The 19482-nt window shown below is 43.0% G+C and overlaps 5 protein-coding genes across 5 annotated transcripts; 3 read left to right on the top strand and 2 right to left on the bottom strand.

Annotated features, from left to right (window-relative positions):
- Window positions 1-920: 920 nt before the first annotated feature.
- Window positions 921-2845, bottom strand: calhm1b (calcium homeostasis modulator 1b). The gene is made up of 2 exons (XM_058058776.2): window positions 2256-2845; window positions 921-1716 (listed from the first exon to the last, which is right to left on the bottom strand). The coding sequence occupies exons 1-2, from the start codon at window positions 2799-2801 to the stop codon at window positions 1204-1206; spliced, it is 1059 nt and encodes a 352-aa protein (XP_057914759.2). The 5' UTR covers window positions 2802-2845; the 3' UTR covers window positions 921-1203.
- A 1434-nt stretch (window positions 2846-4279) lies between these two features.
- LOC131136174 (inositol 1,4,5-trisphosphate receptor-interacting protein) lies at window positions 4280-6810 on the top strand. The gene is given in 5 exon segments (XM_078793111.1): window positions 4280-4608; window positions 5076-5249; window positions 5383-6364; window positions 6367-6569; window positions 6572-6810. Coding segments are annotated over 4 exon segments (1524 nt in total). The 5' UTR covers window positions 4280-4608; window positions 5076-5087; the 3' UTR covers window positions 6749-6810.
- Window positions 6811-7246: 436 nt separating this feature from the next.
- zp3c (zona pellucida glycoprotein 3c) lies at window positions 7247-9736 on the bottom strand. Its single transcript, XM_058058539.2, has 8 exons — window positions 9235-9736; window positions 9054-9160; window positions 8829-8932; window positions 8068-8245; window positions 7871-7988; window positions 7699-7793; window positions 7555-7625; window positions 7247-7442 (listed from the first exon to the last, which is right to left on the bottom strand). The coding sequence occupies exons 1-8, from the start codon at window positions 9649-9651 to the stop codon at window positions 7276-7278; spliced, it is 1257 nt and encodes a 418-aa protein (XP_057914522.2). The 5' UTR covers window positions 9652-9736; the 3' UTR covers window positions 7247-7275.
- Window positions 9737-10941: 1205 nt separating this feature from the next.
- Window positions 10942-15463, top strand: LOC131108090 (ras-related protein Rab-40C-like). The gene is made up of 6 exons (XM_078793159.1): window positions 10942-11580; window positions 11657-11717; window positions 11779-11839; window positions 11901-11978; window positions 12048-12270; window positions 13897-15463. The coding sequence occupies exons 1-6, from the start codon at window positions 11427-11429 to the stop codon at window positions 14205-14207; spliced, it is 888 nt and encodes a 295-aa protein (XP_078649285.1). The 5' UTR covers window positions 10942-11426; the 3' UTR covers window positions 14208-15463.
- Window positions 15464-17158: 1695 nt separating this feature from the next.
- Window positions 17159-19171, top strand: wfikkn1 (WAP, follistatin/kazal, immunoglobulin, kunitz and netrin domain containing 1). The gene is made up of 2 exons (XM_058072161.2): window positions 17159-17586; window positions 17651-19171. The coding sequence occupies exons 1-2, from the start codon at window positions 17314-17316 to the stop codon at window positions 19163-19165; spliced, it is 1788 nt and encodes a 595-aa protein (XP_057928144.2). The 5' UTR covers window positions 17159-17313; the 3' UTR covers window positions 19166-19171.
- The last annotated feature ends 311 nt before the right edge of the window (window positions 19172-19482 follow it).

Consider the following 19482-nt stretch of genomic DNA (forward strand, 5'->3'; position numbering starts at 1 on the left):
GACATGATGGTGATAACAGCGTCCTGCTGTCCTCTTACAGCTGATCAGTGTCGAACTATTCTGACTGTCTAACACAGAAGACACGAGGAATCCGTTTGAAGCTCAAGGCCGTGTCTGGCAAAATAAAAACACACAAGAGAGAGAGATGGATGCAAATGTTGACCTCGTGTTCTTAGCAACAGGTAAATGGTTGTGAGCGCTGCAACCTTTTCTTTTGCATAAATCAAACAGACTGCAAATACAGTACAAGTGGAGCATTACCTGCCCTCGCATTCTTGTCAACATGCCCCTATTTCAGTGTGTTTTTGTCATGTTAGCATTTTGTGTATCAGAGCTTGGTAGTTTTTCATGGTGGCCCTTTTCTTGGGAGCAACAACACAAACAATTGTTATGAGTGTCATCACTGATTTGCAGATAAACAAGGGGTGTCATAAATGGAGCTTGGGGACAAAATTCAACACGGCCCTCACTTAAACATTACACAGAAAACCCCCCAAAAATAATACTACTAATAACAGCTATAATTGTACACAACACAGTAACACACTAGCCACTAGGTTCCACTGTATATGGGCTTTGATGATTTTTTGCGTCCTCTCATGATGAACATTAGTTCAGCCTAACCGCCATTTCCGCTTGGACGCATTTTACTGCAGCACACAACTTTCCGTGGGAGGAAAGGTTTTTTTGGAAGGGCTGTTAATAAAACTGCGTCTTGCATGGTCGCTACATTTTCGATGATTACATTGATCGGTTTCGGTCAAGTTTCGGTCAAGTGTTCCCTTTGACTTAAATTCTGAGGCGTGATACAGCACATGAATCTGTTAATATTGGAAGTGGGCATGTAAACTAAGTATAGCATAGAGGAGTGCCATTCAGCATCCACTTCCATAATATTTCCTGCGCTGATTTGCAGAAAATATGCAATGAACGACACATAATAGCTGGTCCAAAAGACAGTGGCCACCCCTTGTCACTTTCCAGTCACCCCACTCGCCATGTAGACAATTTAGGTATCAACTTATTGCCACCCCTACCTGAGTAATGGTCTCACCTTGGCCACCCCAGTTAAACATTTAGCATAAAGTGTCCTGTGAGTGCATATTGTTTGCATTCAGTACAACAGTTAATTGAATGTTAAAATCACTGAAATCTGTACCCAAGCCCAAGGCGGTCATGCATCAGCCATTGTCCCTTTTGCGGTCAGACTTTACTGTAGTACACTGCCCATTCCTTTTTGTCCACATTATGGGTGTGGCCGTTTGCAAACCCATTTACTGCTCCATTGGCCTCCCCGTTCAATTTGCATTTGTTTTCGCCATTTATTTGCTCCTTTCTCAGTGCAAGAGCGGGCTTGCAGGTGTGCCAGTTCCACAAAGCTTTATTCATGTCATCCTGGGCCCTTATACCCAGCAGTTTCTCTTCATCGTCCCTCCTCTTGTCGTCCTCGTCATGGTCGCTGTCATATTTGCTGGAGCGATGGCGATGTAAGCTGCGCATCTCTCCGCTGATGTTCTCAAAGTACTGATGAATGCAAACCTTGGCAAAACTCTTGGCGTGCTCCTTACAAGTTTCATCAAACATCTTACGCTCAATATCGATGTAGTGAGACCAGTATTTGGTTTTGAGGAAAGCGGCCTGAGTGAAGCATGGCCGAATGGCACGGATCAGGAAGGCTGTGAAGGTAATCATGAGTAAAAATATCCAGCCACAAGCCTGCGAACAAAGACAATATAGACACGTATTAACAGCAAGCTATCTATTTGATCTGGAGCATCTTGATTAGACATGACGGAAACAGACCCCCAACTGTTCATAGCGCTATAATAGAATCACTTAAAATGTGTTCACATCTATTAAACTGCCTTCATCTGATCAAAGAGCTAATAAGAGAGTGGGTGTTTTGGATAGATGAAAATAGTTCCATGAATAATACATTTGGAGGCTTATCGTTCTTATTAAGCCACTGAAAAGCCACAAGTGCGGTTGACTGCACATTATAGGACTAAAGTACAGCAATGGAGATGTGCTTTGTCATCATGTTTTGTTATTAAATTGTAAAATTACAACCTTTACTGAAGTTATGGAAGTGGAATTTTGGATGTGTAACACGGAATTGTATAATATGACTAATAGTGTGTTGTTTTTGTCTGATGGCGTATAGCCGTTATGCATTTTTTCATTGTAGTTTCAGGTCAATATATGCAAGCTGAGAGCATTGGCAAGAAACATGAAGCACAAAAAGATCAGGCCACCTGTGATATGCATTTGATGTACCGTGACGCCGCTGCTCTTATTTCGTGATGCTCAAACAAGTCTTTACATGGAATCTTCGCCAGTAGTTTTATCTTCTCTGTCTCGGGCATCTCCTTGATGAGACTGTAATTCCCAAACTTGTCAATATCCAAATTGATGCTGAAAGCACAGAGGAAGCTCTTCCCATCCATGAGAGTGACTGACACCCACACTGCAGGTGCAATCAAAGATCTCTGCGTGATGGAGCAGAACATGTAGCGAAGGATGGAGGGATCCTTCCTCCGTTTTCCCGTCGGCCTTCTCCACTCCTCAGCCAGCACGGACACGTTATTGTTCAATACAAAACCTAATAGAAAGAACCATACAGGAGGGATGATGAGCAGCCCAATACCGTAGCTGTAGTTGTACTCGGGAATACAGGGGCAGCTGAACTCAAACGCAGAATACATCTGAGCGCTAGCCAGAGCCATGATACCACAGATCCCATTCATAAAAGATTCCTGGTTGGACTGAAGGAACTGGAACATCATACGGAATTTATCCATCTTTACGCTCTTCTCTGGGTTTTAGCTCAAAAGTGATATCTGTAAAAAGAGGTACATCAGAATGTTAAAATGCAGCTTTTAAATCAGGGGTCTCAAACTCAATTTACTTGGGGGCCAAATAAAACAAATCAAGAATAAAGAAAATCAATCAGTAATAAATAAATAAATATAATAATAACAATACAACGGCAAATAATAAAAACTTAAGAAACCACATAGAGTTGGTGGGTAGACAAATTATTTTTTTCAGATTAAAATGAACAAAGCATTATTAGAGCCCTGTAGACATGACAAAACATGACTATAGTCACATTTATACTCTTTTTATTTACAACATATTGCGCAACTGCAGGGTCTTGAGACACATGCTAACTCGCAAACTAGAGAGCTAGCGACCTAAATGGTAGCCTTCAAGTTATTTCCTTTAAACTTAAATAGCCAAAAACTTACCACTTCCACACGGATAGGGAGGATAACTTAACAGTTATTTAACCTTTAACATGAACATTAATCAAACGTAATAATTTTTTCTGGGTACATGATACCATACAGCATCCATATCAAACTTGCGCGGGCCGCACTAACATTAAACTTTCATATCAAGGAGGGGGCCTCAAACTAGTGTCCTGCGGGCCACATTTGGCCCGCGGGCCGCGTGTTTGAGACCCCTGTTTTAAATGAACAAAACACAAATACAAGACATGAGAAAGCTAGTAATGCCTCAAAAATAAAAAAAAAAGTCACTTCCAAATCTTGTGAGGCTTCAACTGTGCCACCACAGCAAAGTGGTATAGTGGTATTTACAGTATAGATAAAGTAGGTAACAATACAGGTAAAATGTACACCACACTTTAACTATGAAATTGGTATCAAGCTCAGTTTTGACTATAGGTGACTCCCTTTTTTTCTACAAGATTAGAGATATTTTACACAGCTACAATATTATTAATTACATTTTATGGCTGACAGAGTCCTCAGTTGTATTAAGTACTAATAAATTCCCATCAACACTTCATGGGGTTTGTCTTACTAAGTGTCACCATATGTTCCTGAAGTACCAAGGCTTAGTCTAAGCCAGCTTTCATACAGAGATCCTGGCTACGTGAGTGGATATTGATCACAGAGTTAGACAAATTGCAACACTTACTGGATTGAGGGGTGAAGAGGATTAGAGCTCACACATTTGAATTGTCCATTTGAAGTCGTTTGCTGCCTTCCCGTTGCATGTCAGACTGAATGAAAGGTGGTTCCCTGACTCTCCGTGGGGATGGTCTTTATCTCGCACCACGCCTAGCCTCTCATAAGCACCTGTGCTTACGGTGACGTAAAAAGACATTTTCATATGTCTATTTCTCTTGATCATTCATTACATACAATTTTTAACAACATTTATTCCACATAGCAACAATCTCAGTTGTTCTTGCTTTGCTGTATCTTTGTATGTTTGCGTTGTGTTAAGTACTTGGACTAGACTGGTTGAGACATGCAAAATGGTAACAAAACATTCAAATATCTGTGGCTCATCTCTATAGGACAATTTGGAAACGCTTGATGTTCAATATCGAAGCACTTCACTCCACTGAGTTGGTTTGTAGGGGATTTGTTGGAGCCCCAAATGCTCTCCTGCTCCGTGATGTCGGATGCAAAGAAGTGGTGCATCGGAAAGCCATCAAAGAACAGGCTGAGGAGGTGGAGAAAGGCGGTTTCTTGGCTGTGCGGGAGTTGGGGGCCAGACAGAGAAACATGGACGACTGGTGGTACCCAGCTGATGATCTACATAGGACCATGTGTAGTACCTGCATAAAAGGTAGAATTTTTCTGACTTTTCTGTTCTGTGGCCTGGAACTTCATATTTCATGTCAATGATTACACTTTGAGATGTGCTCTTTGACTGGTATACAGTTCACAGGAAGTATGAAGCGTGGGCTTTGTGTATGTATTACACAGGAAAGTGTCACAACAAGTGGGTGTGCAGGAAATAAGTCATTAACCAAAGACTAGTTACATTAAAATAGGAAGCAGCTGCAGAGGCTGTGACCGTGGGTGCGAGGTTAGTCTTGTTTGTTTCTTTGAAAAAAATCCTGGAAAAGTGCAAAACTGTAGTTTATTGTCCTATGTATGCTTTTTTTTTTGACAGTGAATGGAAATAATTTATAAATGTAGATTCTAGGCGATCTGTTCTTTCTTGCTTTGCATTTTCTGATTTGGGTTTACCTGCTATAAATAAGTACTAACAACTCTAATACTATATATTCTGTATTGATTCTTTCACAGACAAGAGTGAAAATGCACGGAAATCTTCTGAAAGTGGTTGCTTTTGGGCTCCTTGTGTATCCAAGAGACGACCCTGTGATTGAAGAGGAGGATAACATCATCTTTCAAAAGTATGATGAGCCCATATTCGAGGAGGTAGAGACCCGGGACCCAAGACTTGTGAGTGAGGAAACTGTGAGTGAGTATTTATGCATCTCATCCAAAAAAAGCTAGCATGCAAATCTCACTGCAAGATGTACCTGGCACAGGTGAAGACAAATGTATGCCCGACGTTGACATACATTGTCAGCCTGCAGAATGAGACCAGCGTTTTAGGAGGAAAATAATCATCTCCAAAGCAGAAAAAACACCTCAGTCCCACACTGCAGAAGAGGAAGGTTCAACGATGGCCGTCGCTGACCGGGAAAGGGATTATCTCTGGTGCATATGGAATATATTCTCGTTCATTTCGGTGATCCGCTTCATCTGGAAATATCTGCGGAATGAATCTGCTAATGCTAAGATCTTCTGTGCCGCTGAAGTGCCACTTCCCGACAGTGGCACGCTGCGGGAACTTAACTGGAAATGTCTTCAGGTTTCATCCTGAAAGAAATGCAGGGAGGAGGAATTCTTGGAAGGTTTAATGGAGGACCTGCTGGAATCCATGAGGGCTACCAGTGTTGGAAATGGCGGTATGGTCATTGGGGACTTTCAGATGATAGATGGACGGAATTTTATTATCCCATTGACTCCGGCTCATCCTTACACTTTTGAGTATCTGCTCTGCAACAAGCAGGCAACTGACCTGCTGCCAGACCTGCACATCTGGGGCCAGATAAAACTGGTGGAAAATAAATTCCAAAATGACTCTCCCGATGCAGATGACATGGTTTGCTTATTGCATGGTGAGATTGAGGAAGCCAAGACAAAAGCCAAATATTGTGCAAAAAACAGCCCGTTTTTATCAAAGTCACGGCTGAGGAGATGGATCCAGAGCACCGTGAGGGATGCTCGGTCAAGGATTTCTCATAAATACAGATTTGAACTAATCACCTGCTACAGCAAGGCGGCCGGTACCCTTGAAGTTCGATTTCAATCAGGAAAGAAGATTCGATTCAATATAAGACCCGTTTTTAAACTCGACACGGATTCCTACTTCTACAGCAGCCCATCTTCTAGCACCCTGGATGAAATCTGGACATTGTCACTGAACATCTATGAGGATCGACTCTTAGGACGCATGTCTAAACAGCTCCCTGAAAACTCATGCCACATTCCGACTTTAGAAATTGTTTATTTCCTTCACAGCAGACGCTGTCGGGAAGCAGCGCTTTAACGGATTGGCATTGCAAAATTGCACTAATGCATTTGCTTTTTGTCATCGAGCCAGCACGGTGGAGGCCAGAGTTTGTGGCCTACAGGCTGCGTGACTTACTGGTCTTCATAGAGAGAAGCCTGCGGGAAAAGCTTCTTTACCATCTTCTTATTGGAAACACTTTGGCCCAAAAGACTCTCACACACTCCCTGAGGAGTTGATGCGTGCTAAACCAGTAAACCTCTTCCATCCCCTTGTGGTGCACGAGTGCATCTACAGAAATACGCTTACTTTTTTCCAGGAGATGCTAAGAAATGCAAACATTCAAATACTTGATTATGTAGGCAACTTTCATGCAAATACAATTTCTTCCGGATGAAGAATTTGTCAACATTTGCATTTGAAAATAAAGGACATTTTTCAGAAAATAAAAGGAAAAAATTGGGAGGAAAATTTAACTTTTATTATTTTTTATTATAAAGTACAAATCACTGAATACAGGGCTGAAACAGCTGACTCTCTGGCTACTGTCAGTCAAAATCAATGACCACTCCTCCACCATAGACCCTCCATGTATTTCGGTATTTAAGTTCAAGTTTAGGGGCGGCACAGCAATCGAGTGGTTAGTGCGCAGACCTCACAGCTAGGAGAGCAGGGTTCAATTCCACCCTCGGCCATCTCTGTGTGGAGTTTGCATGTTCTCCCCGTGCATGCGTGGGTTTTCTCCGGTACTCCGGTTTCCTCCCTCATTCCAAAAACATGCTAGGTTAACTGGCAACTCCAAATTGTCCAGTTTCCCCTGTAGCCAATGAGCAATGGCCACTGATTGACAGGCATCACTACCAATTAAACGCTGCACACCACAGATGAAATGGAGTCACTTTATTTATAAAAGCACACAGACCTTCAATAGCTTGTGTCCCATTGACTTAGGAAGTCTTGATGCTCAGCTACATCCTCTGAGCTGGAGGTTCCCCAAATGGAGGATCCGGGCTGCAGCTCAAACTCCGGGTTTGCAGCCTCCCCTCCGAAGTTGACCCTCCACGAGGGGCTTGAGACCACATTCTCAGAAGCTGTTGGACAGATCATTTTAATCAAGTTAGTTGCTGTTACATTCAAAATGGCTTTTGAAGCATTGGTTATTGCTTGCAGAAAATACAAATATTAGATGGAGGCCAACTGTACCTTTTGTTTGTGGCAAGCAGGAGGATTCACAGCAGGCACACACAGCATCACTGCCATATAACTCCTTCCACCTGAAGCAAAGACAACAATTACTGACTGATCAAAAGCGGTGATGCAATAGTTAATTTGTGACAGTTAACTGACTTTTTAGACGCTTGATCATAATTGCACGCCTTTGAACTCTGGGTTGGTGAGGGATCGCCCATCGATAACTCACAGTGCAGGTAGAGTTGCTGAAACTTAAAAAAAAAGGGCTAGTGCAGCAAATATGCTATTTGTTTACAGTTTGGAGGCATGTGTGTTAAACTGAGTTTACCGGTGATGAAGTATCAACCATGTGCTTGAAAATGAAGGCGCTCACACAGAACCTTTGGACATTTTTGAGGCCCTTGAGAAACATCGAGTGTCTTGTCATCATGCCGTCGTACATACACCTGCAATGAAAGGATGATGGAACTGTGAGGTTGAAACGCGACATCAAGCTCAAAAAAAAAAAAGAGTTGAACAATTTACCCTTGGTTGTCGATGACCGTGTATTTAGGTTCTGAAGTAGGATCTTGGGAAACCGTCATGAAACACTTGTTGATGTAAAGCCTCTGGTGTGTTGCCGTGTTGCCAGATAGCTTTACCTCAAAGTACATTGGCTGTCCCAGGATAAACGATTTGTCACCAACGATTTCATTCCCAGATGCTGAAAAGACAAAATACTTGCCAAAAAAACATTGAAATTATTCAAGTGGAAGATTGAGGTTACAGGGAGAATTTTAAGTACCTGGGGTCAACAGTCCAGAACAATAGAAATTGTGAAAAGGAGGTGAAGAAGCATGTGCAGGCAGGATGGAACGGGTGGAGAAAAGTGTCAGAGAAAGAGAAGCGTTTTGGCTAAAATGAAAGGAAAGCTATACAAAACTGTGGTGAGACCAGCCATGTTGTTTGGTCTAGAGACACTAGTTCCACTGAGGAAAAGACAGGAAGCAGAACCGGAGGAAGCATAGATGAGGATTCTGAGGTTCTCATTGGGAGTGACCGGGATGGATAGGATCAGGAAGGAGTACATCAGAGGGACATTACATGTTAGCGGCCTTGGAGATAAAGTCAATTATGTTATGTTATTGTATGGAGGGGATTGGTTTGCTGTGGTGACCCCTGAAGGGAAAAGCCCAAAAAGAAAGAAGACTATCCGTGTGTGAAGCATATCATATTTTTTTAACACTGACTACAACTAAATGTGTGCATTTTTAATCAAGTGAAGTAGGGATGGGACAAAATCCTACCATCTTGTGGAGTGAGGATAAAAGAGAGTTTGGGTCTGAGGGGTTTGTACACGGTGCCTCTCCTTAGCTGGATAGAGATGCCAGGGTTGAAGGAGTGAAAATAGCTGCACAACATAAACATTGTCGGTTAATGCAAAATTATGACTGCCTTATCATGAAATGTCCTACTCTACACTGCATAATACGCAATCGCTTGAAAGTGTAAGAGATATGAGAGTCTCTTACCGCGGGTATTTGCACTGCAGGGAAATGCTAAATGGCATGTCTCGTATAACCGTCGTAGTTGGGTTGTACTGGAGCGTAATACTGACGAGTAAATGGTCTTTCTGACTCTACAACACAAACATATGTATAGATTGTAGTATGCACAGTGACGGAACACAAAGAAAAAAAAGAAGACACAAACCTCTCTCACGAATCCGCAGTCACTTTTCAGAAGGTACAGAAGGTAATAATGATCTTTGGTGCCTTCATTAACAGGACAGGAACCTAGTTTCAAGTCTTTAAATGCATCTGAAGTTGAGAAGAGCTCCCTTCTTACTCTTACGTACATCCGGTCAACATGGCACAGGACCTCAACAAGCTTAGATGGACCTGTTCCTCCCGGTGTGGCAATGGGGGGAGGTGGTGCAAGTAACATTTTCCTTACAGAGTCAGGGACAAACCTGAAACCTTTTTCGGGCTTGAAAAGCTCTTTTGGGTCCTGTGAGAAAGAAACAATTCGATACCAAGGAGCCATTTTTCTTTGAGGTGATGAGGATCCACTCCTTAAGAATGTGACATCAGACATCAGGGACACTTTTTCATCCATCTCTGGTTCCATTTCAGCCTCTGAGCTATCCGATTCTAATTCTGCATCTCCATTTCCAGGAACATGTGTAAATGAATTTGGACAAGCAGAACAAACCAGGAGTAAGAAAAGCCAAGTGGACGTCAACCCCATCTTCTTACAGACTTTTTTCTTCTACAGCTGCATGTCTCCTCAGCTAATCAGTGCCAGAATCTTCAGCTGGAGTTAATGCCAACTAAAGGTGGCAATCCAAATATCGATACCAGAGTAGTATCGCTATCCAAACAGGACTAGTGATATTTTTCAGTTCTCTTCTATGTATATTTTCATTTTGTTGTGTTGTTTAAATATATTGTTTGGGGGGCAAAAATCCAAAGCATTTGAATGTGAGCCAAATTGTAGTACTTTTTTTTGCAATATTTGCTCAAATTATATTATATTCATTTGTTCATTTTCTACCGCTTATTCTCACAAAGGTCTCAGGGTGCTGGAGCCTATCCTGGACTGATCGCCAGCCAATCACAGGGCAAAATTACATTATATATAAGTTATATTATTATACAGTTGTATTTATATACTTGTAAGTTTCTTTTCTACAAATACTGTTTGTCTTTCCTAAAATCTATGTCCTGTTTTTTTTATTTTGATGATCAGCAAACTAAAGGCAAAAATCACAAACTCATTAGATGAGCTTGAAAAATATACAAGTAAAAAATATCGGTATTGACAAAACTGGCATTTACTTGGTATCGGATCGATACTTACAAGCGTAGTATCGGACATCTCTAATGTTGCAGGAGTCAAACTGTCACCCAATATGTCAATACGTACTGGCAAGAGGTTTTTTTTATTTGTCTCACATGAGGATGATGCGGTTCAAAATAACATCACTTGAATATCTGGAACATTTTTGAACGTCGCCCGAACCAGCGTTGCCAAATGTACGATAATTATTCTATTTGTACAATTGTTTCACCCCCGTAATTTGTCCAAGCAATAATTTCACAATTTCATATTCGTAGCACAATTTTGACACATTCAATATAATTACAATAGAAAAACATAATACGACATGCAATACGGGCTGTATTGCTTCACATGCTTCTTCACAGCCAGATAAGGTCGCTGTTCTACTAGTAGCATTTATGTCGCCATCGGGGCTTGTAGTTTATATAAACGTCATACTGCATTGCGAGCCATACTAAACTCCGGTGAGGTTTTACCGTAGCAGATGGTTCTGAGCAACATCAAACTGTGTATGTACGATATTTTCCCTCAATACGCGATAATTACTTTCCTATCTGGCAACACTGTCCCGGACATTGCGTACCCGTGACGTTTAACCCGGAAGTTCCAACACCAACAACCAGAAGCTGTGCTGTGTGCGCTGCTTGTTGTTAAAAATTAATTGTAAAAGTATAAAATCTTGATTTTTCTTTAGCGTATTTTACATTATAGTTTTTTTTAAACTTTGGCGTCGCTACTTTACAAATACTGGGTATGTTAATGGTTAAAAGGCATTTGTTTCGGCTGTTGCTAGTTAGGCAGCTAATGTGGCTAAAAGCTAGTGTTGTTTTGAACCTTGGCATTACATTGACGGCGTGTCTTCATTCTTATCGTGTGCCAAATCACTAATGACTGTCATTTTCTTACATTTTTGCTTACAAATGTGTACATACAGTGTATGAATTACAGTAGCGTGTAAACGACAGTCATTTAAGTCAGGCACTGCTGGGCCGCCTGGTTTTTGCCTTGCCACTGCTAGTAAAAGGCGGCGAGCTTCACCAGCTCCCCTGGAACCGGATTCAATGCGTGGGATGATGGGGAGCCAGAGCAGCCCAGTCAAGAGTTACGACTATCTTCTGAAATTTCTGCTGGTGGGAGACAGCGATGTCGGTAAGGGGGAGATCTTGGACAGTTTGCAAGACGGGTCCGTGGAGTCTCCCTACGCTTACAGCAGTGGTGAGTCGTTTATTTGATGTACACCCAGCAATGTAACACAGCTAGCATCAGCTTATCTGATTATGTTATATTTTAGGAATTGATTACAAGACAACCACGATACTGCTGGATGGAAGACGAGTAAAACTGGAGTTATGGTAAGAACCAATGTTGGCTACAGTGTTACAGGTGTAATAATAGCACGGTTATGTGTGTCAGGGATACATCTGGGCAGGGGAGATTTTGCACCATCTTTAGGTCATATTCCCGAGGGGCACAGGTGAGGATTACACATTATTCCTATCAAATCTTACCTGTGTACTAAGACTTTTATCCCACAGGGCATTCTGCTTGTTTATGACATTACCAACGGCTGGTCATTTGATGGCATTGACCGTTGGATCCGAGAAATTGACGAGGTAGTCTGAAAACTAAATGTTAGCACATTTATACATAAAAAAAAAAACCTCACAATATTGTTTTTTCAGCACGCCCCGGGTGTGCCCAGGATCTTGGTTGGGAACAGACTTCACTTGGCTTTCAAGCGGCAGGTTCCAACAGAACAAGCGAGAGCTTATGCGGAGAAAAACAACATGACGTTCTTTGAAGTCAGCCCCCTGTGCAACTTCAACGTCATCGAATCGTTCACAGAACTCTCGCGTATCGTGCTCATGAGGCACGGGATGGAGAAATTCTGGAGGCCCAACAGAGGTGAGTTTTTTTTGCTTTTGATGTACTTTTGTTATTTGTATGTAATGTGAATGCACACCAAAGCACCATCATTTGCATGATGATGTGTTTTTGTTTTTCTGAAGTTGTCTTTGCTCAATAACAATAATCATACTAGCATCCAATGATGTCACATCAAGGCCATGTCTACATGGACATGGATATGTTAAAGAAAAGGCATATTTTGTGCTTTTTGTTGTTAAAAACGGAGGTTTTGGAAAACTCCGGTGAGAGTTTAAATAACTCTGGCGTCCGCATTTGTATGTGGACAGGTAAAACAGCTTTCTGGCTTCTCGATGTATGACCTTATGTCATGTTCACTATTACGTTCGGGTCTGGTACGAGTTAACCGCGATAAACGAGGCACAGCCGTATGGGGAATACTGAGTTTACGTTCCCAATCCATCTTGTTTAATAGTTCACAGTAGGGCTTGGCCTGCCAACGCCCAGAGACACGGGCATATGCCCAATTAAGTGACAAGTTCATGCTACCAGTTCTTAATAAGTTTTATGTGATGTCAAAAACATCGCACTCCTTAACTCCATTCAATACCAGACACTTTTCAAAAGAAATCCCCCTTAGTATTGATTTTTTAAGGCACAAAGGATGTTGTGTTGTTGGGGCCATGTAAACAAGGTATATACCGAAAGAAAGAATAGACTTTCATCAGAACAAACAAGTTCGTTTCTATCTTATCGTTCTTTAGTAGTCAGCAATAGAACATAGGCAAGTTTCAGCAAAATATCATCTAATACAGGGGTCTCAAACTCAATTTACCTGGGGGCCACTGGAGCTAGGGTCTGGGCAAGGTTCAGGTTTTCCCAAAAAAACAAAACGCATTTATTAAAAACAGAAAAATATACAAACTTTTTCAGTGCTTTGGTTCCGATTTTCTACAATAAAAGCTCTGATAAAACATTCCTCTGTTCTCAAATATCTTAATTTTTATTTTTCTGCACAAAATAAGATGAAAAATAAATAAACAAATCAAGAATCAAGAATAAAGAAAATCAATCAGTAATAAATGAATATAATAATAATAATAAAACGGCAAATAATAAAAACTTAAGAAACCACATATAGTTGGTGGGTAGACAAATGATTTTTTTCAGATTAAAATGAACAAAGCATTATTAGAGCCCTGTAGACATGACAAAACACGACTATAGTCACATTTATACTTTTTTTATTTACAACATATTGCGCAACTGCAGGGTCTTGAGACACATGCTAACTCGCAAACTAGAGAGCTAGCGACCTAAACGATAGCCTTCAAGTTATTTCCTTTCAACTTAAATAGCCAAAAGCTTACCACTTCCACACGGATAGGGAGGATAACTATTAACAGTTATTTAACCTTTAACATGAACATTAATCAAACGTAATAATTTTTTCTGGGTACATGATACCATACAGCATCCATATCAAACTTGCGCGGGCCGCACTAACATTAAACTTTCATATCAAGGAGGGGGCCTCAAACTAGTGTCCTGCGGGCCACATTTGGCCCGCGCGCCGCATGTTTGAGACCCCTGATGTAATACCTTTTGAACCACATCACACCTGGTCCAGTTGTATCATTCCGATTCCCGTCCCTTAACCTCCAGTTTTCAGCCTCCAAGACCTGTGCTGTCGTTCGATTGTCTCCTGCACGCCAGTGCACCTCATCGACAAGCTGCCTCTCCCCGTGGCCATCAAATCCCACCTCAAATCTTTCTCCATGGCCAACGGCATGAATGCGGTCATGATGCACGGACGCTCCTACTCGGTGGCTAACAGTGCGGCGTCAGGTAGCAGTAGCGCCGGAAGCAAGGTCAGCAGTCTCAAACGCTCCAAGTCCTTCAGGCCCCCACAGAGTCCACCTAAGAACTCTTCATCCTCCTCCTCCTCCTCCAAGGGGAACTGTAAAATAGCATAGTGCAAGTGCTTGACCGAGGCCAGTGTTTACGATGTTCCACAGGTGGCGGAAAGTCGCTACCTACAAGTCAGCCATATTGCAGATGATGAACGCTGCCATTTGGCATGGTTTCTCTTGTCTTTGCACTTGCTGCTACCATCTTGTGGAGAACGTAGGAGGAACCAGACAATGGACTAACAGATGAGGAGCGGATTATCCCTCTCTATGTGACACTACAAATGACGGGAGAAATGTCTACTCCGTTTATTTGGTAAAAAATGATTAGTTTTTTTCTATTTAAATGTTAAATATGGTGTCAACTATTTGAGTCGGTTTTCTGTTGATTGGTCTTGTGAGGAACTTCTTCTACTTGTTTTGTCTTGGGCGTGATTTACAAAGTGTCTTACAAATCTCACTAAAGTCCAGTTTCCTTTCGAGACATTGACGGGCGGGTGAAACCTCATGACGTTTTGAGGCTTTGCTTTAAACTGTGCAGACTCGGACTTTCGGTGGTTCTGTGAAAGCAACATTACGGACATCTGGTGGAAGAATGGCGTCAAAGTGAAACAGTGGTCGCCATTACTGATGGGACAAAAAAATCCCATGTTGTTCAGTAGGTTAGCGAAAACGAACCGTCAAACCAATCACAGCCACCAACCTTGGAGGTTTCTTTACCGCAAGCTCAATTGACTTCAGATTTGAAGATTAAAATTTCACTCCTTTTTAAGTACAACTCATTGATATTTACCCAAAGCCATGCATACTACTGAGTTTATTTCATCCACCATTGGACAGTCTATCAAATCCATAAGCACTTATACAGAGTGCTTGGTGCTGATGTGAAAACTACCTGTACAGCATTTTTTTTAATTAAATCCAAACAGGTTTGCAATCTCCCTTAACATGGATTTGTATAACATATTAATGTTGGTTTGCATTTTGAGTATTTTATAAATGCCATGTATTTATGAATGTAAAACTATAGTCACCTGCTACCTTTCTGTGGCCATATAGAATCACATGGAATGTTGTGTCGCTGCCTCTCTTGAATATTCGTGTGCTTTTTAAAACCCGCTTGGAAGTAAGCACATGACAGGGTGGTTGATGTTTTTTTTTTTAGGTTGCATAACACGCACAATTGATTGACGAGATGTCATAAGAGCACAATGTGTTTTGGTTTAAAAAAAGACCTCAATGTTAAACAATCCACAAAGACCAAACCATGTGATTTAACAGCCGGAACTTCTACTGTATAATATAATAAAACAAAAAAAGCCTGCTGCTTATTTCTGCATTGAATGTCACAAAGTCAACTTGAGCACAAAACGCGCATGATTGACATGATGACTTTAGCTGTGTTGGAGGTTTCATTCTCATGTTCTCATTCAGCCGCGTTGAAAATGAAGACACCCTTCCGGAATAAAAGGGTAAAACCTAAAGCTTCTGTCATTTTTCATGTTTTTTCTCACCCGCTTCATTTAAACATCTATGAAGGTCATTGTGGGAATATGGTTGCTCCTCTTTTGTAATGTGGGGGCCACCGGTGCTGAGGAGCTTTTAAACCAGGGGGGAGTTGGGGGCCGCTGAATTGATTAGCTCCTTTCAGGGTGTTGGCTACTTTCGGATAACCCCGGCGTGAATGCATCACGGTCAAAAGTCATGCTAAGGTTGCAGGGGTCACTGCCAATGAAAAGATGAGGGGGGCAGCTTCTCATAGCCTCGGAACAAAGATGGCTCGCACAAGCGTGGAAATGTGTCCCTTTACGTCCTCCCACCTGACAGTGGCATCTCTACACTTGGTGTGAATGAGGGACGCCACTAAAATGACGACAAAAACATGTTTTTGTACCTGGAACATACATGGCTCTTTGTGCGTTTTGCTTAAAACGCACAAATATTTAACAGTCAGACCAGAAAAGAAAGTTAAACTAGCAACCGGTAATGGGAACTATACTTGATATCCTGTTTACGGAGGCAATAAATGATGTCTGGACACTTTTAACGTTGGACTTCTCACCGGAACGTTGATGTGTGTGCGCACCCTTGTTGGCGCAGCGCGTCTTTTCTTTGATGTTTTTTTACAATGTTTGTGCAGTTGCTGTGCGCATGGCGCTGCTTCATAAAAGTTTCAAGCACTGGACGCTCGCGGGGGGGGGTCAGACCTGCTCTTCTGTCCTCCCACCCCCCCACCTCAACTATTCACCCGCTGAAATCCAGACGGGTGGATCGATCCGGATATCGATAGTGCCGATCTCAAGGTCGTGGTTACACAATCCTACTAGCAACTTTTTTCAACTGGTCTTAAACTTGTGATTAGGTTTGTGTATAATAATTTACTATATTATATAAAAAATGTGGGCGGCACGACATAGCTAACCACTTAGCACGCAGACCTCACAGCTAGGAGACCAGGGTTCAATTCCACCCTCGGCCATCTCTGTGTGGAGTTTGCATGTTCTCCCCGTGCATGCGTGGGTTTTCTCCGGGTACTCCGGTTTCCTCCCACATTCCAAAAACATGCTAGGTTAATTAGCCACTCCAAATTGTCCATAGGTATGAATGTGAGTGTGAATGGTTGTTTGTCTATATGTGCCCTGTGATTGGCTGGCCACCAGTCCAGGCTGTACCCCGCCTCTCGCCCGAAGACAGCTGGGATAGGCTCCAGGCTCCATTTAATAAAGTGTTCATAAACATAAAATGACATCAAAATCACAAAATGATTCAATTATCTTGCAAAATATCGGTATCGGTAATACTGGTCCTGTATCGACTTGGTATCTAATTGACACCAAAGTGTACCGGATCGCCCACCCCGACTCTGAAAGGCTGATGTTGCGTCTTTCTTTCTCATTGTGCACTTTGGTTTGCGTCTTCCTGTGCGGGTAAATATTCGCTGAGTGAAATTGTTTTGGTTTTGACTTTAAACGAGTACTTCTAACTTCTAACTAATACGCGTTTTTTTTAAAATCTACTTATTTGCGCATGCGTTCCGGTTTTCAAAAGTGGAATCATTTAACTTCCTTTTGCGCACAAGTTGGATAATCCTCGAGACGACAAGAATCGACTATTTTGGGACGTATATGAATTATGGATTTACTCAGGAGGCGATTCTTGCAGAAGAGCGACAATGTATAACATCTCTTTGCGCCATTTGTATTGCACATGCGCTCAGGAGGACACAATCTGGCGTCACGCAACAAACAAGTCCAACAAGCAAGGCGTGGGGTTCATACGTGGATATTTAATAACTATTTTGCTTTGTGATTTACTCGGACTTTCTTTGGGTGCAAGTGTATCCGGGTCCAAAGTGGACCATGAGGGTCTTTGTCCCAACAAGCTGAACAACAATCTCTGGGTTGACGCACAAAGCACCTGCGAGAGAGAATGCAGCCTTGATGAGGTGAGGTCATTTTATTCCATAAAGTCAAACATAACTTTATTCATATTTTGTGATTTGTGAGCAGGATTGTGCTGAATTCGAGAAGTGCTGCACCAACGTGTGCGGCCTCAACAGTTGCGTCGCCGCACGTTTCTCCGACGGGACCCCTGCTCAGCCTGATGGCCTTGGCGGAGGTAATGGGGACGGCCAAGGCTCGGCAGCGACATGCGATGGCTTTATCTGCAGCCAGCAGGGCGCCACTTGCGACATCTGGGACGGCCAACCCATCTGCAAGTGTCGGGATCGCTGCGAGAAGGAGCCCAACTTCACCTGCGCATCCGACGGCCTCACGTACTTCAACCGCTGCTACATGGACGCCGAGGCCTGCATCCGTGGCGTGGAGCTAAGCGTGGTCGCCTGCCGATTCTACCTCGCCGGACCCCACACCAGCCCGCTACCTCAGGACACGACCGCTTACCCAACCCCGACGTCCTCCCAGGAGGACCCGATGCCGCCCACGTTGTACTCCAACCCCCACCACCAGTCCATATACGTCGGGGGCACGGTCAGCTTCCACTGTGATGTCATCGGCATCCCCAGACCTGACGTCACGTGGGAGAAACAGAGCGAGCGACGTGAGCGTCTGGTCATGAGGCCCGATCAAATGTACGGCAACGTGGTCATCACCAACATCGGGCAACTTGTCATCTACAGCGCTCAGGTCTGGGACACCGGCATCTACACCTGCATCGCACGAAACTCAGCGGGGGTTCTTCGCGCTGATTACCCTTTATCCGTAATACGGCGGGCTGATGACGACTTCTCAGAGGATCCGGAGATGCCCATGGGGAGGCCTTTCTCGCCGGCAGACTGCCTGGCAGAAGTGGACGCCAGAGTGTGCAGCGGTGAGCGCCACGTGGATTGGTTCTACGACAGCAAGCTGGGATCCTGCTTGGCCTTCAGCAACGGCGGATGCGAGGACAGCCGCAACCGATTTGAGACTTTTGAGGAGTGCAAGGCGTCCTGTCAGAGGGAGGGAATGGGGGTCTGCTCCCTGCCTGCCGTTCAAGGGCCGTGCAAAAGCTGGGAAGTGCGTTGGGCTTGGAATACCGTGATGAAAAAATGCCAAGCGTTTGCCTTCGGCGGCTGCCACGGGAATGCCAACAGCTTCCAGACGAAGAAGGAATGTGAAGCAAACTGTCCCACGCCCAAAAGGAAACCTTGCAAGACGTGTCGGCTTAAAGGGAAGATGGTGCCCAGTTTATGCCGCAGTGATTTTGCCATCGTGGGGAGGCTGACCGAGCTGGTTGAGGATCTGGATTCTGGGTTAGCACGTTTTAGCTTAGAAGAGGTTCTCCGTGATGAAAAGATGGGCTTGTCTTTCTTCAACACCAAGCATCTGGAGGTGACGATAGACAAGATAGACTGGAGTTGTCCCTGCCCAAACATCACCGTGGAGGAAAACCCTCTGCTGGTGATGGGGGTGGTGCAGGACGGCATGGCCATCATCCAGTCGGACAGCTATGTCAGAGCCGTAACCGAACGCAGACTCAAGAAGCTGCGAGACGTTCTGGTTAAAAAGACCTGCCAGACATTGTAAAAAAAAAAAAAAAAACAACTCCCAGGACTTGTTATTGCACAAATGGCTGCAGGAACAAATGGCCCTGTGGAACATTTAAGTACTCGGGCTGCCATAAGTCAAATTATACATGATGTCACAGGAGCGTTATTATTATTATTATTATTATTAGTAGTAGTAGTAGTAGTAGCATCTATCTTCTACTTTAAAAGTAATTCACAGAGTTTTGGTCAAAAAAGTGTTTATTTCGATTTTTTTGTCCAGAAAATTGACCATTTATTCCACAGAAAACACATCTAATTCACTCTGAGTAATAATTTCTAAATATGTGATTAATA

Source organism: Doryrhamphus excisus, linkage group LG9 (assembly GCF_037039965.1).
Source record: "Doryrhamphus excisus strain RoL-2023G ecotype Guam linkage group LG9, RoL_Dexc_Guam_v1.1, whole genome shotgun sequence".
NCBI classification, from domain to species: Eukaryota; Metazoa; Chordata; class Actinopteri; order Syngnathiformes; family Syngnathidae; genus Doryrhamphus; species Doryrhamphus excisus.